The sequence below is a fragment of the Lucilia cuprina genome, chromosome 4 (genome assembly GCF_022045245.1).
Source record: "Lucilia cuprina isolate Lc7/37 chromosome 4, ASM2204524v1, whole genome shotgun sequence".
Classification (NCBI taxonomy): domain Eukaryota; kingdom Metazoa; phylum Arthropoda; class Insecta; order Diptera; family Calliphoridae; genus Lucilia; species Lucilia cuprina.
This window is the reverse complement of record NC_060952.1, coordinates 77,753,368-77,779,738: the sequence shown is the minus strand read 5'-3', so window position 1 is coordinate 77,779,738 and position 26,371 is coordinate 77,753,368. Positions and strand designations below refer to the sequence as shown.

General features: G+C 29.1%; 5 protein-coding genes across 5 annotated transcripts; 3 read left to right on the top strand and 2 right to left on the bottom strand.

Moving 5' to 3' along the window:
• The first annotated feature begins 1,786 nt into the window (after positions 1 to 1,786).
• On the top strand, positions 1,787 to 3,844 carry LOC111678061 (peptidyl-prolyl cis-trans isomerase sig-7). The gene has a single exon (XM_023439297.2). It carries the CDS (start codon positions 1,883 to 1,885, stop codon positions 3,716 to 3,718), a length of 1,836 nt encoding a protein of 611 aa, XP_023295065.2. The 5' UTR covers positions 1,787 to 1,882; the 3' UTR covers positions 3,719 to 3,844.
• Positions 3,716 to 4,632, bottom strand: LOC111678064 (complex III assembly factor LYRM7). The gene is made up of 4 exons (XM_023439299.2): positions 4,346 to 4,632; positions 4,136 to 4,279; positions 3,995 to 4,076; positions 3,716 to 3,933 (listed from the first exon to the last, which is right to left on the bottom strand). The coding sequence occupies exons 1-4, from the start codon at positions 4,364 to 4,366 to the stop codon at positions 3,794 to 3,796; spliced, it is 387 nt and encodes a 128-aa protein (XP_023295067.1). The 5' UTR covers positions 4,367 to 4,632; the 3' UTR covers positions 3,716 to 3,793.
• A 76-nt stretch (positions 4,633 to 4,708) lies between these two features.
• LOC111678062 (palmitoyltransferase ZDHHC23-B) lies at positions 4,709 to 7,686 on the bottom strand. The gene has a single exon (XM_023439298.2). The coding sequence runs from the start codon at positions 7,352 to 7,354 to the stop codon at positions 6,149 to 6,151; it is 1,206 nt and encodes a 401-aa protein (XP_023295066.2). The 5' UTR covers positions 7,355 to 7,686; the 3' UTR covers positions 4,709 to 6,148.
• A 3,831-nt stretch (positions 7,687 to 11,517) lies between these two features.
• On the top strand, positions 11,518 to 17,122 carry LOC111678070 (ras-related protein Rab-13). Its single transcript, XM_023439306.2, has 5 exons — positions 11,518 to 12,144; positions 15,439 to 15,638; positions 15,708 to 15,800; positions 15,876 to 15,989; positions 16,057 to 17,122. Exons 1-5 carry the CDS (start codon positions 12,021 to 12,023, stop codon positions 16,168 to 16,170), a joined length of 645 nt encoding a protein of 214 aa, XP_023295074.1. The 5' UTR covers positions 11,518 to 12,020; the 3' UTR covers positions 16,171 to 17,122.
• A 4,176-nt stretch (positions 17,123 to 21,298) lies between these two features.
• Positions 21,299 to 25,627, top strand: LOC111678075 (serine/threonine-protein kinase Nek8). Its single transcript, XM_023439310.2, has 15 exons — positions 21,299 to 21,836; positions 21,903 to 22,091; positions 22,155 to 22,293; positions 22,355 to 22,483; positions 22,548 to 22,616; positions 22,693 to 22,778; positions 22,838 to 23,035; positions 23,100 to 23,224; positions 23,914 to 24,031; positions 24,185 to 24,451; positions 24,509 to 24,677; positions 24,741 to 24,929; positions 24,993 to 25,118; positions 25,178 to 25,290; positions 25,372 to 25,627. The coding sequence occupies exons 1-15, from the start codon at positions 21,343 to 21,345 to the stop codon at positions 25,505 to 25,507; spliced, it is 2,547 nt and encodes an 848-aa protein (XP_023295078.2). The 5' UTR covers positions 21,299 to 21,342; the 3' UTR covers positions 25,508 to 25,627.
• The last annotated feature ends 744 nt before the right edge of the window (positions 25,628 to 26,371 follow it).

Sequence of the window (26,371 nt, the reverse complement as noted above, 5' to 3'; positions counted from 1 at the left end):
CTGCTTACATATGAAATTCAACTCATAATGTTTGCTGGGCATAATTACAGTTTTTACTTTTGCCTCTGCTTTTGATTTCTTTCCATTTAACATATGTACATTTTCTAAACATGAGCACGTGAGTCTTTTTTTTGGCAGTCACATTTATGAACGGATATGGGTAAATTTTTACACACGATGTTGTGCTATATTTATCAAATAGCCATCAAAAAAAGAACGCAAAGAAGCGAAAAAGAAGTAGAATTTACTCGATGGATGTACTGAAAAAGACCTGAAGAAGTGATGATTTTATCACAGGCTTGTCATGTCTATTTTATTTAATTCAAATTCAGTACATCTGAAGTCATTCTCAAGAAGAAATTTTATGTTATTTTTTGGAAGTTATAGAACACAACTAATTTGACTTAAATAATATTAAAATAGATAAATAAATTACGAGCATATAAAATGGGTTTAATTTAAAAATTTCAGTACAAAAAAATATACCTTCAATTTTAAACAAATTGGATTCTTTTCGATTCTTTGGAAGTCAAAAAACATCACTTCCACAGATGGCAAGAAAAATCACTTAGTGCTACTTTTGAAGTGGTGCTAAATGTCATTAATATGGAGGTGTATTGTTTTATTTTTGCTGGGATAATCAATTTGGTGCATGTTCAAAATTAGTGAATCGATTTGTTTCACAGGATCTTAAAAATACTATACATACATATATTTAATACTTTTTATCATTATCATCTTTGTGAGACTCTGTCTGCCCGAATCTTTGTTGAAAATTGTTTTTTTAAACCCCGAGATATTTTTTTTATCCAAATTCAAAATATATATAAAGATATTTTTCAAAACTATCGGTTCATAGACAAAATTTCATAATCATTTTTTAAGAATTTGTAATATATTTTTTATTCGGTAGGTTGTGTTCTACTCTGGTAGACTGAAGGTCGTAGGTTTAATTCTCACCTTAGTAGAAACCTCCCTATAGTTGAAACGCATATTTGTAAACAAAAATAACTCACCACACCAAAAAAAATGTTTATTTTGATAAAACAGCTGTTACGGTTTGTTTTTCGTCGGGTTGTTTTATTTATGTGCATCGACTTTTCGACTTTTTGCATTTTATGAAAAGTCGACTTTTCGACTTTTTGCGTTTTATGAAAAGTCGACTTATCGACTTTTTGTATTTTATGAAAAGTTGACTTTTCGACTTTTTGTATTTAGTTAAAAGTCGATTTTTCGACTTTTTTCATTTAATTAAAAGTCGATTTTTCGACTTTTAATATTTTATAAATAGTCGACTTTTCGACTTTTTCCGACTATTTTCGACTTTTTCTGAAGCCAAAAGCGTAAATTTATGTAGCCATTTAACATTATATTATTATTAATAAAAAAATTTTATTTGCATTTTTTCTATTGGTTGCAATTTCTTGAGTTTTTTCGACTTCTTTCTATTTTCGACTTCTTTCTATTTTCGACTTTTTTCGACTATTTTCGACTTATTCCGATTTTTTTTCGACTTTTACCGACTTTTCGATTTTTTACGACTTTCCGACTTTTTGACTCTTTCCGACTTTTTGACTTTTTTCGACTCTCCGACTTTACGATTTTTATTTACAAAGTCGACTTTTCGACTTTTTTCATAGACGATAGTCGAGTTATCGACTTTTTTGGAACAAAATAGTCAACTTCGACCTTTCGATTTTTTTCGATTATTCGAAAGTCGATTTATAGAATCCTATTAAAAAAATAATAATAAAAAAAATCTGGCATCACATTTAGTACATTTGAATTCAGTCAGTCTCATGTCATTTTGTTTTTTGCCATTTATTTTGTTCATAAATAAATGCAAACGTTTTTTAAGTGTTGTCGAAAATTAGCGTAAATAATGTCGGTGGTCATAGAAACCACTATCGGTGATATTACCGTAGATCTTTTTACCGAAGAGAGACCTGTAGCCTGTTTAAATTTTATGAAATTGTGTAAATTAAAGTACTACAATTATAATCTATTTCATACTATCGAACAAGGTTTTATTGCTCAGACCGGTGACCCAACTGGAGCCGGAGATGGCGGTAGTTCAATATGGGGTGTTGTCGAAGGACAACATAAAAGATTCTTTGAAGCAGAAAGTTTACCAAAAATCCATCATACAACAGCTGGACTTTTGTCGCTGGTTGGAGCCGGGAAACATATGGTGGGCAGTCAGTTTTTCTTTACACTAGGAGAGAATTTAACATCTTTGGATGGTCAGCATTGTGTGATTGGTGAGGTTGTAGAGGGTCATGAAGTGCTGAGGCAATTAAATGAATCTATAGTAGACGAAAACTTTCGTCCCTATCAAGATATGAGAATAACACATACGGTGATATTGGAGGATCCTTTTCCAGATCCTCGAGGCTTTCGCGAACCTAGCCGTTCTCCATCGCCTAGTGCTGAGAGATTGAAAAATGGTCGTATCGCTGCCGATGAAGATATTGATGACACCGATGGCAAAAGCATGGAGGAGATTCAAGAAATGCTGGCTGAACGTGAAGCAAAAGCTAGAGCTACTATTTTGGAAATTGTAGGCGATTTGCCAGATGCTGACATGGCACCTCCAGAAAACGTTTTGTTTGTTTGCAAGTTAAATCCAGTAACAAATGATGATGATTTGGAAATTATATTCAGTCGTTTTGGAAAAGTTAAAGGATGTGAAGTTATACGAGATCGTAAAACTGGCGATTCTTTACAATACGCATTTGTGGAATTTGAAGATCAAAAATCGTGTGAAGCAGCCTATTTCAAAATGGACAATGTTCTAATAGATGATCGACGCATACATGTAGACTTTTCTCAGTCTGTGTCGAAAGTGAAATGGAGAGGCAAAGGCAGGGGTATTGAGGGCGATAGCAAAGGGCTAGACTTTAATAATTTAAGAGAAAAAGGAGAAAAAAGAAATGGTAATAAAAGAAGAGATTACGAAGAAAAAAAATTTGATTCGACAAAGAATAGGGAAAGAGGACATAAAAGATTATCACGCTCTCGATCTCATGAAAGACAGCGTATGTCGTCTGCTGAAAGACGCAGAGCTCGTGAAGAACGTCATCGTGAGCAAGAAAAACAGCGAAGAAAATCAAGATCAAGATCTCGTAATCGATCATTGGAAAGAAGTGACAGAAGAGAAAAGGAGAGAAATTATAACCGTAGATCAGAGAAACAAGAAAAACAGCGAAGTAGGTCAAGATCACGATCACGCAATCAATCGAAAGAAAGGAGCAGTCGAAGAGAAATGGACAGAGGTTATTACAATAAATCCGAGAATGGAAAACGCGACGAAAAATATTTACCAACAAACAAAAGGTATAACGAGAAATCACGACATTCTCCAACAACAAAATATACTAGACGTAGATCACCTGATCAAAGGCAAATACATAAACCAACATTAGAACGTAGAAGACGACCAAGTTCCCCCGAGTATTCGAAAGAAAATGGTGTAAAAACTTCGAAAAAACACAAAAAACAGGAACACAAGAAAAAGTCCAAGAAATCGAAACATGACACAAGCAGTGACGAAGACACCTCTACTGATAGTGATAGTTCTTCGGAAAGTACTGAAACCAGTTCAAGTGAATCTAATAGCTCTTCGGAAGAGGAACGAAGGAAAAAGAAGAAATCCAAAAAAAGTAAACACAAGAAAAATAAATCAAAGAAAAGCAAATCTAAAAAACATAAAAAATAAACCAGAAAAAATATATTTTTTAAGAAAATTAAATTCTTTTAATAACAATACCCAAGGTCTAATAAATTATTAAAACTATTTTTTAGTCGGTGCAGCACCACCACAACATCCACCGTCACCAGAACCAGATTTGGCTTTACGTCTTGGCGGTATTTCAATATCAGGATTGAAAGGGAAATTTTCCAATCGTGTTGTTTCTGGAGTAATACGCAACTCTAAAACAAAAAAACTCTAGTTCAATGAAATGTACATCATTTTTCGTTTTCAATAACTTACCATAAACACCTTCCTCTTTCTGTTTGGCCTGTATGACATTTGTGCGTAACTCTTTGTCCACATCTAAGGCTAATTGTAACATCTAGAAATATGGTTTCAACTGTTATAAAAATTTAAACAATTTCTTAGTAAATGTCTTACCTTTTTCACATTATCCACATTAGTTTCCGTCATATTCTTCTTGAATCTGTCGTTTATCTCTTTACGACCAGCTTCCAAAGCTCTGTCATCTCCGGCAAATATGAATTGCCTGGTGCGATGTAATTTTTTAAATGCATTTATTACCTTTAATAAATTTTATATTTTTAATTAATATTTTCTCAAAAAAAATTATATATTACAAAAAGTTACCTCACGTCTAATTTGTGACATTTTGCGATTTTAATATTTGTTTTTGTAATGACAGCTGTTTTGTGTTGTTTAATAAGTCGAATTTAAGAAGGTGATTGACAAAAATTTATTTTCTCGTAGTTTTTGACAATTCTTGTATATAAATGTCAACAATTAAATAAATGAACCAGCTGAGACGGCTACACGAGGTTTTAGAAGCACTGGAGATTTTTAAACTGCTGTTATTACTAAAAGTCGACTATTCAAAAATCAATTTTATCAGAGTTGGAATTTTATTATCAAACTATTTTTTTTTTGATAATTTAAACAATACATCAGCTATAAATTTTGAAATTTGACTGAATATTAATTTATTTTTGTTGATTTCAATTTCAAATTTACTACAATTATTTTATTATTTGTAAGGAAGGATATTACATACATTTTTATTAATTTAAAACATACTTTATTTATAATATTTATGAGCGTAAATATTAATTTTAAGACGATTATTTGTATCGCATAGTAGTTCTAAACAAAGACTAACGAATTATATATGATTTTCTTTGGTTTTACTAATTATTATAAATTAAATAAATTTAGCTTTGCAATAGTTCTAATCAAATTTAATATTATAAAAAAGAAACTTATATTTATGCGCACACTTGTTTAATATATTTTGATTGATGAAGTTCTAATACGTATTCTTAACATCAAACGAAATTTATACTTTTTAATGTTGTTGCTTATTAAAGAAAATATATAATATTTATTGCTTCCATTACTATTTTTTTCAAATTGTCATCTTTACATTTAGTATGTTTTGTTTATTTGTTTTCAATAATCTATCATAAATGTAGAATCTATAGATTTAGACAGATATTAGATTATTATTTAAATAAAATATGGATTTACTTATGTAGTTACCAAATAGCTTAAAAGTTTTTACAATAGTATCAAGTTTTTATAAAACATTTAAGTTTTTGTTTTAAATATAAAAATTCCTTAAAACTTTTTTTCTTAAGAAAATATTAGAAATAGATTTATCTTCATTATAACCACTGTTTTATTCTCAAACTTATTAATAAATAAATCCTATTAGGATTATTGTAACTACAATCTAAGATCACAAGCAATATTAGTCTATTTTAGAATATAATTTCGAAAAATTTTACGGTTTGTTGAAGGATGTTATTTTACTATTTGCGAAAATAATTTTCACTAAATATATCTCATAAAATTGTTTAAGAATTGGATTCCAAAGATAATAGGTCTCTTCAGAAAATAAATTTTTAGAAAGTCTTTGATGTCTTTTTGGAATTAATATACAAAAATATGTATATGTTCATACTTTATAGGATTAGAAAATTATATAGTAAAAATTGCTATCAGAAGACGATTTATCTTGCTTGTGACCACATATATTTATAAACCTATATATGTATATAAAAAAACTTGTGCATATAGCAAAAACAAAATAAACAAAAAATTTATTTAATCTAAATAAATACTACTTCATTAAGCCATTAAATACTACGGAACATTTAGAGCGAAAGTTTAATTAACGCTTAACACAATATTTCTATTCAACAAAAAAATCTTTATGGACTTATTTCTAACAGATTTTAATAAAAAAATGTTATTAAAAAAGAATATGTAAACAATAAGATACAATTTACAATTGAACAAAGTCGATTAAAAAAAATTTTTTTGCTAAAATTAAGATTTAAAAAAAAATCTAGTTAAAACCTATTAGATATTAGTCCATTTGAATAAATTTTGTTGACCTTCCCTTCTCTTTACCTTAATCAACCATTCATTCACTTATGTACTTAATTTTTTATAAATTTTCGAAAATGGCTGAGACATATCACCAAATATGAAATGTACCGGATCTCGTGTACATTTGATTATTTGAAAGAGTAAAGAAAATAATTGATAAGTCAACATAATAATGGCATATATAGATAAGACATAACATATTCCCAAGGTATACTCATCGAATACTTCACTGCAATCATCGGGCAATGTAATGGGTATATTCCAAATACGTCCAATTAATAGCGGATGACAAATAGCAGTAAGAGTTAGATCGACACCAAATACCAGTGTTAAAACGCTCATAATCAGGCTGGCCGTATAGTAGCGAAGATTATATTGGCCAATGCAACAGTCCAACCAGTAGCTGTGATGACTATGCAACATTATGCAAGCGTTGCAAACATGACAGTGTATAGTGCGGGCCGAGACATATTTACGGCATATGTGACACATATTTGTTTGATGCTGATGTGTGCCACGATTGTGTAAAGTCTTTCGAGGAGAATCGTTATCTATCAATAAAGCTGTATGAGCAGCAGCTTCCTCTTCTTCCTCGGCAGCGGTGGCTTCTGAAATATCAGCTAAATCATCTTCATTAGAACGCGAAGGTAAATCATGGCAAGCTGTAGAGTTTTTACGCGTCAAAAATATCAAGTAGACAGTTATGCAGGCCATAACTACCAGTATGAAATTTTCCTCTGGCAAGAGTTCTAACAGCGGCAAAGCAAACTCTAAACCCATGACTAAATACACCACTGACCAGATCATCCACATAAAAAAGAATTTAGTCTTTACATTATTGCGTTTTACAAAATGATGGGCATAGGCCAAGAAAACTGCACAAGCACCCAACATAATGTACGATGTTATCTCATTCAAAGCAGCCAAACCGATAACCAATGGATATATCATTCCCGGTATAACTGCTTCCATGGAAATACGTTTAGCACCACCGCGCCATGGTATACGTAATCTATCCTGGAAAGTTAACAGCATGTTTTCTTTATTCTGCTGATTCACCCGTTGGCAAGTTATAAAACTAGTAAAGACCAAATCAAAGTCCTGGCAATTACAGCAGCAAGCCAATAAGTGATTTCTTTGTTGCTGCTGATCCAAATATTCACAGCAACAAAGTCCTGTGTTGTATGTTGAATTTCTCTCCTCTTCTTCGGCTTTTAAAGCTAATGCAATGTAGTCAGAATTAGACATTATTTAAAATGTTTCATTTCATTTTGTGATTAACCACAGAAAAATTTCCAAATCAAAAAAAATATATATAAGATAAAAATCCAGGCAGCATGAAAATATTACAAAAAAACACACTGTGATTTGAAGCAAAAATCTTATTGTTTTCGTAATAAAATCAAAATTTAAACTTAAAATAATTAGATTTTGCAAAAAGTTCAACAAATCTTTATAATCTTACTTTTTTATTTATATTTCACTAATAAATATATTTTTCAGTGAAAATAGAATTTATTAAATGCCGAAAATATACAAAACAAAATATACAACCACCACCACTATCGATGTGTGTAGTACCAGGTCTGGCAAAGTTAAAACAGTTGTACTTTTTAAGGTACAATATGTAACAATAAAGTATAATTGGTACTAGTACTGAATATAATGCAAAATATCTTGAAAAACCTTGGACTCCAGAATAGGGTTCTTTAAATCGACTTTCAAATAATGGAACAATCGACTTTTTGTCGAAAAAAGTCGAAAAAGTCGAAGTCGACTATTTTGTTCCAAAAAAGTCGATAACTCGACAATCGTATATGAAAAAAGTCGAAATGTCGACTTTGTAAATAAAACTCGAAAAGTCGAAAAAAGTCGAAAAGTCGGAAAAAGTCGAAAAGTCGGAAAAAGTCGAAAATAGAAAGAAGTCGAAAAAACTCAAAAAATTTCAACAAATAAAAAAAAAACAATAGAAAAAAAGTCGAAAAGTCGACTTTTCATAAAATGCAAGAAGTCGAAAAGTCGACTTTTCGTTTCAACTATAGAACCCTAGTTTATACCATGTTTCCATGAACACTTGAAAGTCGAAATGTCGACTTTGTAAATAAAACTCGAAAAGTCGAAGAGTCGGAAAGTCGAAAAGTCGGAAAGAGTCGAAAAAAAAGTTGGAAAAAGTCGAAAATAGAAAGAAGTCGAAAAAACTCAAAAAATTTCAACAAATAAAAAAAAAACAATAGAAAAAAAGTGGAAAAGTCGACTTTTCATAAAATGCAAGAATTCGAAAAGTCGACTTTTCGTTTCAACTATAGAACCCTAGTTTATACCATGTTTCCATGAACACTTGAACTTCTTAATTCAGCCTCTGAATGACGTCATGTTGTTGTTTTTCTTTTTGTTCATTCATTTTGTAATTTTTTGGAATATTAGTGTTTGTGTATGATAAAAAATAGGTTTGTTACATTATTTTAACAAATTAAGTTATATATTTTCTATTTATTTGCACTTTTTTTGTAATTTTATTTTTTATTTGTATCCAACCAAAGAAAACGAACCGCTGATTTTGATAAATACTCAATAAAAATTAGAGATGACAGTTATTCGTTCGTAATTCATAATACCAAGTTAACACGGTTCACAGTTATTCTGTATATATGGCCTATCGATTCAATTATTGGTTTTGTTCATTAAATAAAGAAATTTATTAGATCAAAATTATTCTGACATAAGCAATTTTCCGATTTAACGATATTACATTAATAAAAAGTTTTTACCGACTATATGATACCCTACACGTGTTGTGAAATATTTTTACGCATTATTGACAAAAGAGATTTTCTACAAGAGGGCTCATAGGGGAGTGAAAGTAAATATGGTCCTATCCTTATACATTTTGGTAGAGGAATTTACGTCTACTTCAAAGTTATTTATATAGATTTTAATTTAATTTTGACCTTTAAGTCATTTTCTGAAAGGGAGTTTGTATGGGGGCTAGGGTCAAATGAAGCCCGATCACTATAAATATCAGTAGTTTCATTTATCGTTCTATAAAACTCCTCGAACCAAGAAAAGGGTATTAGCTAAATTTTATCAAATTATCTTGAAAATTGCGACCTATAGCGTGCGCACAATTGACTTAGAAATAGGGTTCTATAAATCGACTTTCGAATAATCAAACTATCGTCTTTTTGTGGATAAAAGTTGAAAGTCTATTTTGTTTCAAAAAAGTCGATAACTCGACTATCGTCTATGAAAAGAGTCGAAAAGTCGACTTTGGAAATAAAAGTCGAAAAGTCGGAAAAGTCTAAAATAAGTCGAAAAATGTTGAAAAAGGTCGGAAAAAGCCGAAAATAGTCAAAAAGTCGGAAATAGTCGAAGAAAGTCGTAAAAAAGTGAAAAATAGTCAAACAGTCGAAAATTGTTGAAAATCGAAAAAAGTCGAAAAAGTCGAAAATCGTCGACAAGCCTGAAATGGTCAAAAACCTTAAAAAGTCGAAAATAGTCAAAAAGTCGAAAATTTTCGAATAAAAGTCGAAAATAGTCAAAAAGTCGAAAATTTTCGAATAAAAGTCGAAAATAGTCGAATAAAAGTCGAAAATAGTCGGAGTCGAAAAAAGTCGACTTTTCGTTTCAGGGTGTTACAAACATCAGCACAAACGCATAAATAAACAGCAAATAAACATTTATATTTGGTACAAATTAAATTTTCTGGCGAATAGTACTTAAATTTTAAAATTTAACTTACCATCACTAATGTGTACCACACAGAGAAGAAAATCATCTGTTCCATTTGCAGACCTGCCAGATTTACTTATTTATTAAAATGTCAGTGATGAATTTTAAGATTTAAATACTTTCGTATTCAAAATATTAAACTGTCTTTCTTCAGAAAATAAAAATTTAGCATAAGTAAACCACAAAGTATACAGAGATCTCACTTTTGACAATTCAAAAAATCTAAAATCAGTTTTTGTCTGATTTTGAAATTATTTGGTGAGAAGAGATATATAAAATACAGCTAAAAAATCATTGAAATCGTTTTGTGCGAAAGGGAGGGAAATAGCTTTTTGCTCGTGAGTAAAAGCTCTACAAGAATAGCTGATGAAGTTCTTATTTTTTATTTGTTTTTTTTCAAAGAAAAACTGGTGGCCCTCTGCAATATAAAAATAAGGGTTTGAAAGAATCATTAACTACGTTATCAGTAGTAAACCAATTTATTGACAGTTTATTTTTTTAAGATTATGAATTAAAATTGTTTCTGTAAACTTATCATGGCGATTTAATGTTGATACGCTTTCATGTTGGTAATAGGTAGAAATATTTAAAATAAATTTTATTTTTATAAACACCCTGTAAATAATTTAAGGCTCGTTATAGCGTTATATTGGCGATCTATTTTCAGTTAATTTTGAGAAATGTTATGTAAAATTATACAGTTTGAGTTTACCACCCAGTCAACCAGTAATTGACAATATACAGTGAATCAACTAAGTTTTTTGCCTACCTTTTTTTAAGAGAATTTTGTTTTTTGTTCATAAATAAAATTCGAAAAAACAGGTAAAAAATAAATATATGTTTTCCAATTAAAAATAGAGATTGTGTAAAATGGGAAAAATTAGAAAGAATATTAATATACAAATTTTGGTGCATTTGTTGTTGCATTTTATTATTTTTCATCAGAATTTGCATGTCAATAAAGTATTTTGCATATTGAGAATTCCGGTTAATTTCATTGGGGTTTTCAAATTATTTTTGAAATTTATTGTTCTATTGTTAAAAGGAAGAGTGTTAAGTATTTTTCAATTGCGATTTGCAAAAATCATATCCACATTGGGTGAAAATGTGATGTATCCAATTCAAAATTACTTATTATTTTCGAAATTTAATGAAAGAAACGATAGATTTCATGTTAAGTCAAATATTGATAAATCCTGATAGGTATATAGGATAATAAATCGGTTAAGAAATGTCCAAATTTAGTCGTTCCACTACTAAAATATCTAATAAATGTTATTCTAATATATAGGAGTAATAAATATATTAAATTTTATAAAATAATGCAGCAATATTAAAAAATAACAGAAAACCTAAAAAAGCAAAATACTTAATTGACCTAGAAATTTAACAATACGTTCACATTTTATCAAAAGTCTCGTTAATTAATATCACGATTTTACTTTTTATGGTAGAAAATTAATATATAAAATATTCTTTAAAAAATACAACAAACAAATTGCTTTATTTTGCTATAAATAACTGTTCAGATAAAGTTTTTTCTTAAAATTTATAAAATTTTACATAGGCAAATTACTTAATTGATTCACTGTATGTCCATACATATGTTTACTGTTATAATTTCTACAGGTGAGAATTGGTTGTCAAAAGGGAATAAAATATAAACAAACCCCTAAAAAAACAAGAATACAGGATCAAAAAGGATATATAAAATGAAACTGCGACAAAAGTCAACACAACAATCAACATCTGTTTAAAACCTCCCTTTTTATTAGTTTTTTTTTTTTTTGACAATAGTCAAAAAGGATATTGATTTTTCACTAAAAGCGACAATAAACGAATGTAACAGAAAAAAAATCTTAGTTGAATCATACTTTTGCAAAAGCGGTGCAGAAAACAAGTTGAAAATTTTATAATTAAATAAAATAAATATTTATTAATTAAATATTAATATAAAAACTTTAAAAGAAAAGTTAATGAAATAAAAGCAAACGAAATAAAAAAACCAAATGAAATTAAAAATATCTTTAATTTAAGTTCTAAATACGCATTCGAAGCCAAGAAAAAAAATAAATCGTTGGATATATAAATAACAAAGTTTATATATCCTTGGTATCCTTATCGTACATTAACATTTTATTGTTTTGTGTAATTCTGAGTGACACAAAAACAACTAAATACAATAATGGCACTGGATTTTGTAGCCACCTATAAAGTTTTAGTTCTGGGCGATTCCAATGTCGGTAAAACTTGCATCGTACATAGATATTGTGATGAAAAATACTATGACACATACATTTCTACCATAGGTAAGTAGTAGACTATTTCATTTTCATGTTTTTAAATGTCCTTTTTTATCCTACGAGCACAATGAGAATTTGTGCAAATAAATAATTAATTTTTATTCTTTTTTTTATCTTGCAATTTTATTGTGTTTATCTAGGGCTACGGACATAAAATTTAATTAGAATTAAAATAAGAAAAATGGCAAGAAATCTTGTAAGAGTAGAAATTAACGATAATGTCGCAATCAAATGTAAAAAAAGAAAAAAATTGTAATACGATATTAAATCGAAATGAAAATAATATGTGGAGTAGAACCTCTTGATTACACTTTTCTGTATTAAGAAGATTGAATAAACAAATTTATGAGGATAATAAAAAAGTATACCCTAAAATATTATATTTGATACCTTGGTGTTTTAGAAAAATAAATTTTACATAAAATATTGCATATGAATTTATAAAATGAAAATACCCAGGAAAATTTTTAGAACTTGTTCTAAAAACTACTAGTTCTAGAACGAGTGAAAACAGAACCACTTCAGATTCTTAAACAACAGCCTTCGAACTAGTAGCGTGGCCACTACTTCTGGAACTCGTTCTTTAAAATATTGTTATGGTTCTTAAATACTTCTAAATAGTTTTCAAGGAATTAGTTCTTTGAAACTAGTTATACATTACTACAGCACTAGTTCAATGGAACGCATACTAGTTCCGAAACAACTCAATTGAAAAAAATGTCAAAAAAAAAAATTAAAAATGAAAACATATTTTTATCGAAATAGAAAACGCGATCAAATGTATATTTTTGTATTCAACTGAACTACAAGATATTAAAGAGCTCCCTAATTAAATGGTACCGAGAGAAGAGATAGTTTGCTGCTTGTAACGTATATCCTTACAAAAAATATTTAAAAAAAAATTAGAGGTGCGGAAGAATTATATTAAATTTTACGTAAGAAATGTATATGAATGTAAGTTTTGAAAATAACATTAGTTCAATAGTAAAAATTCCTCAACAGTTTCTAAAAATTGCTCCTAATCTTAATAATTTCAAACAAAAACGCTAAAAAAGAAATATTTGTTTATATGTTCTCTATAACTTCCCTGGAACTAGTTCCGAGGTTGACAAATTCAAACAAAAATGATTGATTAAAGAACTAGTTCCAGAAGCGTTCTAAAGAACGAGTGTCGACTCCATAACGTTCGTTTAAATCGTTTGAAATTTCAAGAAAAAACTATCTTTGGATGCTGAAATTTAGTTTTGGTCATCATTATCTGAAAATACCCTGTATATGCTAACACAAGATCCAAGAAAAATTAATTTCAGTGCAAATAATATCTTTTTCAACAAATTGCTAAAATTTGTATGGAAATATTCAAATTTCAACATTAAATTTTGAAATAACTGTTGCCGCTTCTGACATTATGATTTGAAATTTATTTAACCTCGATTAAAACCTTTTGCCCTATGCACCTGGCGTACAGTGCAAGAACTAACATTTGGATTTAAAAAAATCCAATTTCAATAGGGTTTAAAAAAATATCTCAATATTACATAGCTTGCGTTATAGACCTTCAAAGTATATAAATTTATTGTTAGGAATTTACTAAGCCATCAGATTATTATATTGTGTTATTGGAGTTTTGAAACTGAGTTAAAACATTAAATCCATTTATTAGATTATTTCACAAAATTTTTTAAATGATCGGAGAAATTATATATCTTATTCGAAGTATTTGCTGTTTAAATCCAAAAAGATACATTTTTATAACTTAAAGTAAAATTCTAGAGGCTTTTACACAGGATTTTATATTTGAGACACAGTTATACAGTCATAAGGACTAATAAATGAAAATATAGAAAGGAGCGAATGATACAGAAGTAACCTACTGCGGTGTTGGTTCTAGTGTCGGGATTGGTACATCTCACCGTCTTGAAAGCAATTGTAGTGCATTTCAGGCTGAAATATTTGCGACGTCTGCCTAAATGACCTTGATATTTACAGTATCATAGGAATCTTTGACGATAATCAAGCGACACTTCTTTCACTAAACTGTAGTACTTATTATGCTCTTTCAATAAGAAACGCCCAAGACAGGACAGGACACAGGGTAATAGCATACATGCAAGTCGACTTATTACCCAGTCATTTGCAACTGCGACAGTACAAAGACTGGAAAAAGGAAGAAATGAATTTCTCTTTCTTCAAAATTAACCGTAAAGATAAACCGCTTCCTTGGCAGTTTCTTCATATCTAACCTTGATGAGATATCTGGATCTAATCTGAATGATATTCTCAGATTCCGCTTCCTTGGCAGTTTCTTCATATCTAACCTTTATGAGATATTTGGATCTAATCTAAATGATATTCTCAGATTCCTCACAGCTACACGCTGGATTTAATACTATAAATACTATATCTTAGTGGACCGGTCAAAACGGAGTTTCTTCGACTCTACTTGACAGTTGGCGTTCATTGAACTACCACTTCAACTAACAAGCCAACCTGTGTCATTTGAAAATGATTATGATTTTCCAAAAGATATACAAAATATTTTTTTTTACAAAATTGGACAATACTTCTTTAACAATTTCTAAAAATTGGCCTTAATCTTAATAATTTCTAAATAAATATGAAAAATATTTTTTTAATAAGATGTTATCTAAAGCTTTAGTAGTACTAGTTCTGAAGTTGAAAAATTCGAACAATAATCATTCACTAAAGAATTAATTCCAAAACCGTTACACAGACCGGGTGTCGACTCCGTAGCGCGTTCGTTTTTATACCCACCATCAAAAAAGATGGGGGTATGTTGATTTTGTCATTCCGTTTGTAACACATCGAAATAATGGTTATAGACCCACAAAAGTATATATATTCTGGGTCCTCACTAAATTCTAACACGATCTAGCCATGTCTGTCCGTCCGTCTGTTGAAAGCACGATAGAGTCCGAATGAAAAGTGCTAGACGGTTGAAATTTCAGGTTGGGTTTGTTTGGTATTGAAAATGGACGGTTCACGTTTTCCGATAGCCTCCATACAAGTGGCCCCTCGAAAACAGCTTTAACAGTCATAACTTGTTTAAAAATATGAATAACTTGTTAAAAATACATATATGGACTAATAACAAAATTTTTTCTTTATAAGAAAAACTGCAAAAGTTTTTCAGGCACGTCTTAAATTTTAACGATTTAAATCAAATTCTCAGCATGTGTGGTTAAGGCTACATTAATCAAATTTCGATAAAATTATTGTACATCTGAGAGAAATATACTCTTGATGTTATTTTTTTAATCATTTTAATTCTTCCAATAGGTATCGATTTTAAACAAAAACTTATTAATTTGGATGGTGTACCTATAAAATTACAAATATGGGATACAGCCGGCCAAGAAAGATTTCGTACATTAACGACAGCTTACTATAGAGGCGCCATGGGTATTTTACTAATGTACGATGTTACAAATTTAGAAAGTTATAATAATTTGTCATATTGGTTAAGAAATATACAAGAGGTAATGTTTAAGATATTTTAAATATTAATAATAATCTATATAAATAAATTATTTCTTTTTCGCATTTAGAATGCTTCACCGGATGTAGTAAAAGTTTTGGCGGGTAATAAATGTGAATGTTCGGCTACACAAAGAATGGTCGATAAAGAGAGAGGGGAAAAGGTAAGAAGGCGTAAATGATTCTTATGTATTGTTTCTGATTTTAAAGATATTTTTTGTGAAAATTTTAATTTTCAGATTGCCGAAAATTTTGATATGCCTTTCTTTGAGGTTTCTTGTAAAAATAATATCAATATAGAGGATGCATTTCTATCATTAGCTCGCAAAATACGTGAACAAAGAGAAAGAAGAGTAAGTTTTTTTTTAGAATATAAGGAACATATAACTATATGTTATAATTTATATATTTCAATTTCAGGGCGAAAATTTCGATAATGACGATAAACCCCAAGAGAAGAAATCGCCTGGTTCAAATGGTTTGGGTACTTTTAGTCTTGCCAGTTTATCGGAAGCAAATCGCTGTTCCTGTTAAATAAATTATGCATTAAGAGTAACATAAACTTTCAAATATTTTTTTAAGCAAAATACTTATAATACACCTGCAGAAATTATGTCCAAAAACAAACAAAAAACCAAATATTATGTTAGCAAGTTTTATCATGTTATATGTATTATACGATTATGAAATAATGAAAATTAGCAAAATCCAAAAATATCTAAATCTTTAACGTACAGATAATGCATTTTTTTAATCCAAGTTGATTAAACACAAGTTTCTGTTTTCATAAACTACGTTTTTAAATTTAATTATAATTTTGTGAAAATTTCGATAATTACACTTAGCGAAAAGTTTAAATAGCTTGTATATAATAATATACAATAGTTAAATTTATGCCACAAAAGTTAAAATATCTATTAGTTTTAGTAAAAAAGTTTCAAAATTATAAAAAAAAAAAAAACAAATAAACATTCGGACATAGAAAAAAAGCAAACACTTTTATATCAGAAATTATTTCAAAATTAATTTTAGTTTCAACAGCAGCCTTTTAGACCAATGTTAATAATTTGACTTGTGATCAAAGATTTTATACTATTGAAGTCATCTCAATGGATTATTTACCGACTTAAGTTTATTGCTGTAAAAAGTTTTCTATTTACACTTCTATATCAGAAATTATTTCAAAATTAATATTAGTTTCAACAACCCTTTAGACCAATGTTAATAATTTGACTTGTGATAAGAGATTTTATACTATTAAAGTCCCCTCAATGGATTATTTACCGACTTAAATTTATTACTGTAAAAAAGTTTTCTATTCAAATAATAGTTCTAGATTAAAACACCTGTTTCAAAACTTTACTATCCAGCAAAAAAAGAACTTTCAAAAAAGCGAAAAAGAAGTAGAATTCACTTCATGTCATACCAGGGATGTCCTTTTTTAATTCCAAATTCAGTACTTCTGAATTCATTCTCAAGAAGTAATGTTTATGCTGTTTTTTGGAAGTTATTCGGAAGTTAAATTGTATTATTATAGAATAAAATAAAAAGCTCCATAGAAGTACTGAAAAAAATCTGAAGAAGTCATGATTTTAACACAGGCTTGCAATAGCAGGGATGTCCTTTTTTTAATTCAAAGTTCACAAAGTTCATTCTCAAGAAAAAAATTTTATGTTATTTTTTGGAAGTTATTCAGAAGTGAAATTGTATTATAGAATAAAATAAAGAACTCCATGGAAGTACTGAAAAAGACCTAAAGAAGTCATGATTTTAACACAGGGATGACCTTTTTATTTAATTCAAAGTTCAGTACTTCTAAATTCATTCTCAAGAAATAATTTTTATGCTATTTTTTTGGAAGTTATTCAGAAGTGAAATTGTATTATTATAGAATAAAATAAAGAACTCCATGGAAGTACTGAAAAAGACCTGAAGAACTAATTTTTTTAACACAGGCTTGTTATAGCAGGGATGTTCTTTTTATTTAATTCAAAGTTCAATACTTCTGAATTCATTCTCAAGAAGTTATTTTTATGCTGTTATTTTGGAAGTTATTCGAAAGTGAAATTGTATTATTATAGAATACAATTAATTTTACTTAAATAATGTTAACATTAATAAGATTAATAAAACAGAAGCCCAAAAATAAAGTTCTTTATCTCACAAAAAAGTAGAACACAAAAATATATCGAGCATAGAATAAATAGAATTATTTTCGCTTCTTCATGATTTTAACACAGGGATGACCTTTTTATTTAATTCATAGTTCAGTACTTCTAAATTCATTCTCAAGAAATAATTTTTATGCTATTTTTTTTGGAAGTTATTCAGAAGTGAAATTGTATTATTATAGAATAAAATAAAGAACTCCATGGAAGTACTGAAAAAGACCTGAAGAACTAATTTTTTTAACACAGGCTTGTTATAGCAGGGATGTTCTTTTTATTTAATTCAAAGTTCAATACTTCTGAATTCATTCTCAAGAAGTTATTTTTATGCTGTTATTTTGGAAGTTATTCGAAAGTGAAATTGTATTATTATAGAATACAATTAATTTTACTTAAATAATGTTAACATTAATAAGATTAATAAAACAGAAGCCCAAAAATAAAGTTCTTTATCTCACAAAAAAGTAGAACACAAAAATATATCGAGCATAGAATAAATAGAATTATTTTCGCTTCTTCATGATTTTAACACAGGGATGACCTTTTTATTTAATTCATAGTTCAGTACTTCTAAATTCATTCTCAAGAAATAATTTTTATGCTATTTTTTTTGGAAGTTATTCAGAAGTGAAATTGTATTATTATAGAATAAAATAAAGAACTCCATGGAAGTACTGAAAAAGACCTGAAGAACTAATTTTTTTAACACAGACTTGTTATAGCAGGGATGTTCTTTTTATTTAATTCAAAGTTCAGTACTTCTGAATTCATTCTCAAGAAGTTATTTTTATGCTGTTATTTTGGAAGTTATTCGAAAGTGAAATTGTATTATTATAGAATACAATTAATTTTACTTAAATAATGTTAACATTAATAAGATTAATAAAACAGAAGCCCAAAAATATAGTTCTTTATCTCACAAAAAAGTAGCACACAAAAATATATCGAGCATAGAATAAATAGAATTATTTTCGCTTCTTCGGAAGTCATTAAAAACCACTTACACAGAAGGTAAAAAATTCACTAATTGATACTTTTGAAGTAGTGATATCTGTTATTCTTTTGGAAGTACTTCGCTTTATATTTGCTTATAACGAAAAGTATTTTTGGAACAGGGTATTTATTTGGGGAATGAATATTTTATTGTTCACACTTTATTCAGATTTTTTAAGTTTTTACCAGTATTTCACCAGAAGACATTCGAAATCTGTTAGATAAGTCAAAAAATATGGCAGTTTATATTTATATCTAGGAACTCTCCTAACAATGCTATCATAATTTCAAATGTTCTTTTCGAATTAGTTTTAATTGAAAGTTATGAAACTGAAGTACATAATTAATAAATTTTAATGGTATTAAAACAACTCAAAATATTTTACAAAAATCGCTCAGAAAATTTGCACAGCATATAAATTTTGTAGATATACAACACATAGTTTTATAATTAAGAAAAAAAAGAAAAGTTTTAAATAAGAAAACATTTTTAAAGCTAAATCTACTAAAATAGAGCTTGATTCCATGTACTTAGAAATATAAATATAGCAAATAAAATCCGATAATATTAACAATAATTTTCGGTTTAATTAACCAAATCATACATACATTATTTTTGCTAAAAATGTTGATTTAAATAAAATAAAACATTTTAATTTATCAAAATATTTTGCTAATAAAAACAAAACCCATCGAATTATAGTTAATAATTTAGTTTTCTTTTTTTTTTAAATGCTAAGTACACTATATTAAAATACAATTTTGGTTTCAAACGGATGTATGTATATTGTTTTCTAAATTCAATCTATGCATTTATATTTTATTTTGCTAAATTATTTTTTTGTGATTATTTTATTTTTGTAATTGCATATAGTAATGTAAATATCAAACTTTTCTTGACATATTATTTTTATGGTCAATTAAGATTTTTATCATGAAAAAAACTTTTAATATATTAATACATGCATTATATAGTAAATGAGGTATTAACATATTAAATCAATATATAAACATAATAAATTCTATATAATCTTAAATGCATAAGTGAGATTTTTATTAATTCTATGACAAATATGTCACATAGATAATTTTCTAAAAATATGTATAACAAAAAAATATATATATACTATATAATTGTAAAAGATTTCAATAAAATACAATAATTAAAAGAAATGTATTCTTGTGTTTTTAAGTATCTGGAAAAACTTTGATATAACATTTTTTAACATTAATTAAATCCTACTTATTCAGGTTTGAGTCATTTTATTTTAAGGTAATAGTATTGAGAATCACAACGAATTTATAAAAGTTAAAAGCTTTTTAGGCTATATTTCGGTGGGTACATTTGGAGCTATTTGAAATCGTTGACCGATTTTACTCATTTTCATAGAATTTTACGAGGTCCAAGAATATATTTACTTAATGGGGTCTATAAATAATATTTCGATGATAACATCACTTCCAAGATACTAGGATCTAACTTCGACGAATGCCTGACAGTGGAAAAGAAAGTGCTCCAGAGTTTCAATGTCTTTATGAATTCTCGTCTTGCTCTCAGACGCTCAGGATCACTCGATAGAATCTTTCAGGTTCTACACAACGTTTAATTTTTCCAAAAGGCCTTGTCTTTTGTCAGTTTAATTGCCTACCACTCCCTTTCCTTAAAGCCATTACATTCGCCCCTTCGTTGAATATATACTAGACAAAAGTCTAGACTAGACAATAGCCGAAACAATATATAAGGCAATAGTCAGGACTCGATGTCTCTTTTTACTTGGTGGACTCGCTAAACTACTAGACTATAGTGAAGACTAAACTCCATACTTTAGTACAGGAAATCGGCAAGACTAGACTATATACTAAACTATATACAGTACTATAGACTATAGTCACATATAATAATGTAGACTATAAAGAAGACTATTGACAAGACTAAGTATATTTTATACTATAGGCTTCACAAGACTACAGACCATATAATAGTAAAAACTATTGTCAATACTACAGATTAAACAATAATCAAAACTATAGTAAATCTATATACTAAACTATATTCAGGACTAAGTATAGTCAGAACTATAGTTTATACTATAATAGTACCTCCAAAACTATTGTAAAGATTATAAAATAAACTATAGTCATTACTTCTTATAGACCAAACTATAGACTAAACTATAGTTAAAATTTTATTATAGACTTTGAATAATACTAAACATTTATATATTTATAACCGACGTGTACCTATTATTATGATTATGAATGTATTCCTTATATGTATTATAATTTCTTCGCGTATAGCCATAGGTCAATGAACCCATATAAACAAATTTACTGTTAGCAAATCATAAAAAATAACGCCATAAAGTCTATAAAAAATTGTTTGTAATCACTAGTTGCATCATTGCTAAGCAACCAATGGGCAATTAAATGACCACAACTTAATGGTGGTTAATATTTTTTCGCTCGCTGCACACCATTAAGGATATAGAACTTTTTCAATAAACATTAATTTATTTAAAAACTTAATTAAAAAAAAAAAAACAAAATGCAAAAAATTAAAGCAAAAGCATCTTCACTACCCATGTTCAATGGACGTGTATCGGATTCATCTACATCCAGTACATCTTCTTCGGTAATAGTAGCGACAAAAAATAAAAAACGCGCCACTTTCAATGGTTTCCTTAAGCCCACCGTTTTTTCTATATCAAATTCAGCCAATAATTTAGCAGAAAATAGTGAAGAAACCATAGATTCTGCCGAATCGGATGTGATAATAATAAATGGTGCTAGTTCGGAGAAGAGTGCTCAAAGTACTCAGAAATCATTGGGAATAGCGGGTACAGAATTAAGTAATTACGAGAAAATAAAAGTGGTGGGTCAGGGTTCTTTTGGTATTGCGGTACTGTACCGGCGTAAAACGGACAATCATCAGATTGTATTTAAACAGATAAATTTAAATGACTTAACCCCATCGGAAAGAGATTTAGCTATGAATGAAGTAGAAGTATTTTCAAAATTACATCATCCGAATATTATAAGGTAATTGAATGATTAAACAAATTTAAATATTCAGAAGATCTTTTTAATAATTTTTTTAAATTTTAGTTATTTGGGAAGTTTTATTAAAGATAATACTTTATTAATTGAAATGGAATATGCTGATGGAGGCACATTAGCTCAAATCATAGGTGAACGTAAAATGAGAGATTACTTTCCGGAGCGTTATGTTATAGCAGTATTTGAACAAATATCCAGTGCTATAAATTATATGCATTCTGAAAATATTTTACACAGGTAGAAATTGTAAACTCAAACAAGATTTCATTAATATTTTACATGATCTTTATATATTCCAAGGGATTTAAAAACCGCCAATGTCTTTTTGAATAAACGAGGTATTGTGAAAATTGGCGATTTTGGAATATCGAAAATAATGAACACAAAAATTCATGCTCAAACTGTATTGGGAACTCCGTATTATTTTAGTCCCGAAATGGTAAGTGTAACAAAGTAACATAACCTTAAATAAATACATAACTTAATACTCTTTAATTTAGTGTGAGGGTAAAGAATACGATCATAAAAGTGATATATGGGCTTTGGGCTGTATATTGGGAGAAATGTGTTGTCTACGCAAGACATTTGCAGCAACAAATCTTTCGGAACTTGTTGGTAAAATAATGAGTGTAAGTTAAATATTAATGGGTGAATTCTGAACAAAATGATAATAAACATTTTATTATATTAAAGGCTGCCTATACACCATTACCGAAAGGATATTCATCAGGATTAAAAAGTTTACTTAGCAATCTATTACAGGTATTTCCAGATTTTTACTTCTTAATATTATTCAAAAATACTTATGGTAAATCACGAATTTGATTTCACTTTACAGGTGGATCCTTCTCGACGACCCAAAGCTTCAGAAATATTAGAATATTGGATACCATTAATATTTCGTAATCTAGGCAAACATAAAGGGTAAATTTAATACCAACTCACCTACAAATCTAATGCTTTAATCATTCTATATTTTCCAGATATTCATATGAAGATGATATATGTTCAACAGCAAATTCTACGGCTAGTTCTAAAGTTTTATCGTTACATGATGAAGTGGCAATACCAGAACATAGTTCTCGCCGATCTACTATAGTCGATTTAGCTACAGCACAAACTGAAACTAAGGAAATAATGAAAGCTGAGACAGCTCAACCAAATGAAACTGTAGAAAAAAGGTATAAAAGGAAATGTTTTTCCAATCTAAATCATCTCTAAAATATATATTTAACTTTTTTATAGATCGGTGTTATATCAACTTAAATCGTTTGGTAATAGTTTTAGCATGAATCCCATACAATTGCCTCCAAAATCCTGTATCTTATGTGTGGCAACTAGTGAAACACATTTCGTGGTGGTGAATAATGGTAAGTTCCAAATTCTAGACTTTTTTTGGGTTTTAATTAGGATGGCGGAGCATTAAGCACTTATATTGCCGGGTTGTCACACGTTTGTCCAGAGAAAACCCCACCAACCGACCTATAACTTCATATAGGAAGTTGGAGCATTCGGACTTGATTTCATCAAAAGTATTAATGGTCTTCACCAGAAAAAAGTTCCAGAGTTTTAATGGTCTCCAACAGTATATATTTGAGTTTAAATGGTCTCCACCAGGTTATATCATGAGTATTTTATGGTCTCCACCAGTTAAAAACGTTCGAGTATTCTATGGTCTCCACCAATAAAACATAACCTCACTTGAGTTGATACGTAAGCACGAGGTTAATGTAGACAACATATAACTTTGAACAGTTATATGAAGTAATACACTATACCAGTGCGAGCGAGACGCAAAACTGTCGAAAGCCAGGCAACAAACACAAGCCTGAACGCGTTTAAGAAATAATCGCGATGACGCGAGAGTTGTTCCCTAACTCAGACCTGAATTACGACTAATTCTAGACTTTCTATTTAAATGTTGGTTAATTAAGCAAAAGCAGCAATCTTCATTTTGTGATCGAAAGAAATACAAAAGCGAAGATTGTTGCCTTTGCTTCTTGTATACCATTCAATTACGGGAAGAATACTTAATCTTAGAAAATGTTTATCATTACAGACGGTTCCGTTTATACGTGGGGTGAAGGTACCCATGGACAATTGGGCTTAAGTTCTTTGGAAGCATGGAAACATTATCCCAGCCGTATGGAGAGTATACGCAATTATCATATTGTCAGGTAAAATAAAACCATTTTGAAATGATTTATTGATAAATGGACTTTCTATAAGATCGGTTATATACATATTAGTCAGAACTACATGTGGCCTTAGTTTTTTGAATTCGACTAATTAATGAATTAATATATCAAACTTTTTTATTCATATAATAGTGCCTGCGCTGGTGAGGGTTTTACAATACTACTAACTCAAACCGGTTCCATACTGAGCTGTGGCGATAATAGCAAATATGCTTTGGGTCATGATGATAACAGAACTTATCATAGTCCTAAGATTATAGAAAAATTGGAAGATATACATATTAAAGAAATAAAAGCAGGGACAACACATGTTTTGGCATTAAGTACAGATGGCTGTATCTATACATGGGGAACAAATGTACAGGGAGCTTTGGGCCTAGGAAGTCTACAAACGCAACAGTAAGTTTGTTTTTTCATGAGTGTAGACAAAATTGTTAAATTGTTTGTGTTTTTAAGAAAAACACCACAAAAAATTCTCATTTCTCATATTAAGTCCAAAGTTAAGCATATTTTCTGTGGACCTGATACGTCTGCAGTACTTTTCGAAAGTGGTGAAATGCATGTTTGTGGTAGTAACGATTACAATAAATTGGGTTTTGAGAAATCATCGAAAATAATGGCATTGGTATGTACATGGGAATTATATTTCATTCCGTATGTAATCAATTTAAATTAAAAACGTTAACAGAAAAAATTGCAATTACCTTATCCCATATTGGAAGCCAATTTCTCTTCGACACTTTCAATATTTTTGGTAGAAGGTGGTTATGTTTTTACAATGGGCTCAAATGTGGCTGGTCAACGAGGAGTTGGACATTGTAATAATGTCTTGGAATCTGTATCATTAGTGGAGTCCATAAAAGATAGATATATTGTGGTGCGTACTATATTTGGTGGGCGATACCTATTAGTTTAAAAATTCTCTTAAATTTATTTTCAGAAATGCAAATGTAATGATCAGTGCTGTATAGTTAGTTCCGATAATCATGTTATAACTTTTTGGGGTACACGTAACGGTATACCCGAAATAGCAGAGGGCAGTTCAACAGATATTCAAGAAACTGAAGTAATTTTTGAAATTTTCTTCTGTGTTTTATTTTAAATTAAAAGTGTTATTGGTTAAAGGTACAACAACAGCCAATGGATTTAGAATTGGGCAATAATACGGCAGCATTTACAAATTTCTTAGCATCTGTATATAAATCGGAATTGGTATTGGATCCACAGGATATATTGGGGTAAGTTGTATAAAAAACTGTTGATACTCTGAATGAATTAGTCTTCAACATTAATCGTATATATACGTATGTATATTGCAGACTCTATTCCTCGCGTGAACAATTGGAAAAAGGTTTTTACGTTGTGGTAAATGATATTTTTCCCCTACCTCATAGTGTTTTAGTATTGGTAGATACTACAACACCCTTGATTGCATCTATTGAAGATTTGTCATAAATTACTCTATGACATGGATCTGTGTATATAATTGATTTCGATTAGTCAGAATTTAAGTTTGTATTTCAGTTTATTATTTGTACTACTTGAAAATTAAAAAAAATAAATTAATTAATAAAATATTTTTAAAATAACTACATTTTTAGAACTTTTTTGGCGAAAAATTTTGCATTTCAAACGGAGGGAGAGAATGTAAATTACTCTGGTCTTCTATTCGTTAGGTTTCCATTAGAGGTGCAATTTCATTTGTACACCTTCGGAACCATTTTAGAAAGTGAAAATTAAGTATACAATTTAAAAGCAAAGAAAACAAGTATGAATGTATAGTCGGGCGTAGCCGACCATATGATACCCTACACCAGTCAGTATGTATGTTAAAAATGGGGATTATTTAAAGAAATAAAGCATTTGTTTTGTTTTTTAACTTTATTTCGGAATATTTTTACTTTTTTTGGTAAAAAAAAGAGATTTTTTTAAGAGGGCTTAAAGGGGAGTAGGGAAAAATATGACCCTATCCTTAAAAATGTTGGTAGGGGGAGTTAAGTCTTCTTCAATATTATTTATGTAGAATATAAAAGTGTTATTAGTGTTTGTAAGAGAATTTTGACCTTTAAGTCATTTTCTGAAGGGGAGTTTGTATGGTTATGGTATGGTTTGTTTTGTATGGCAACTTTGCCAAGTTTAAACTTGTATTCAAAAAACATTAAGGGCGGGGTTTTCAGATAAAGATAATCTACATTCTTTGTTTAAACCTAGTTTAATAAATGTTTTGTGTTTTTCAGTAAAAAGTAACGTTACTTATTATCTAAGTTTAACTGAGTGTTATTGGCCAATTAAACCTAAGTTATAAGTGAGAAAACACAA

Coding starts and splice junctions, on each gene's coding strand:
- LOC111678062 (XM_023439298.2), bottom strand. CDS start 7,354: ATGTCTAATTCTGACTACATTGCATTAGCTTTAAAAGCCGAAGAAGAG.
- LOC111678075 (XM_023439310.2), top strand. CDS start 21,343: ATGCAAAAAATTAAAGCAAAAGCATCTTCACTACCCATGTTCAATGGA. Junction 22,092..22,154: donor TCTGAAAATATTTTACACAG/GTAGAAATTGTA, acceptor ATATATTCCAAG/GGATTTAAAAACCGCCAATG. Junction 22,617..22,692: donor TACTTAGCAATCTATTACAG/GTATTTCCAGAT, acceptor TTCACTTTACAG/GTGGATCCTTCTCGACGACC.
- LOC111678064 (XM_023439299.2), bottom strand. CDS start 4,366: ATGTCACAAATTAGACGTGAG. Junction 4,280..4,345: donor TGTCACAAATTAGACGTGAG/GTAACTTTTTGT, acceptor AATTTATTAAAG/GTAATAAATGCATTTAAAAA. Junction 3,934..3,994: donor GAAAGAGGAAGGTGTTTATG/GTAAGTTATTGA, acceptor TTTTTGTTTTAG/AGTTGCGTATTACTCCAGAA.
- LOC111678070 (XM_023439306.2), top strand. CDS start 12,021: ATGGCACTGGATTTTGTAGCCACCTATAAAGTTTTAGTTCTGGGCGAT. Junction 15,639..15,707: donor GGTTAAGAAATATACAAGAG/GTAATGTTTAAG, acceptor TTTCGCATTTAG/AATGCTTCACCGGATGTAGT. Junction 15,990..16,056: donor GTGAACAAAGAGAAAGAAGA/GTAAGTTTTTTT, acceptor TTTCAATTTCAG/GGCGAAAATTTCGATAATGA.
- LOC111678061 (XM_023439297.2), top strand. CDS start 1,883: ATGTCGGTGGTCATAGAAACCACTATCGGTGATATTACCGTAGATCTT.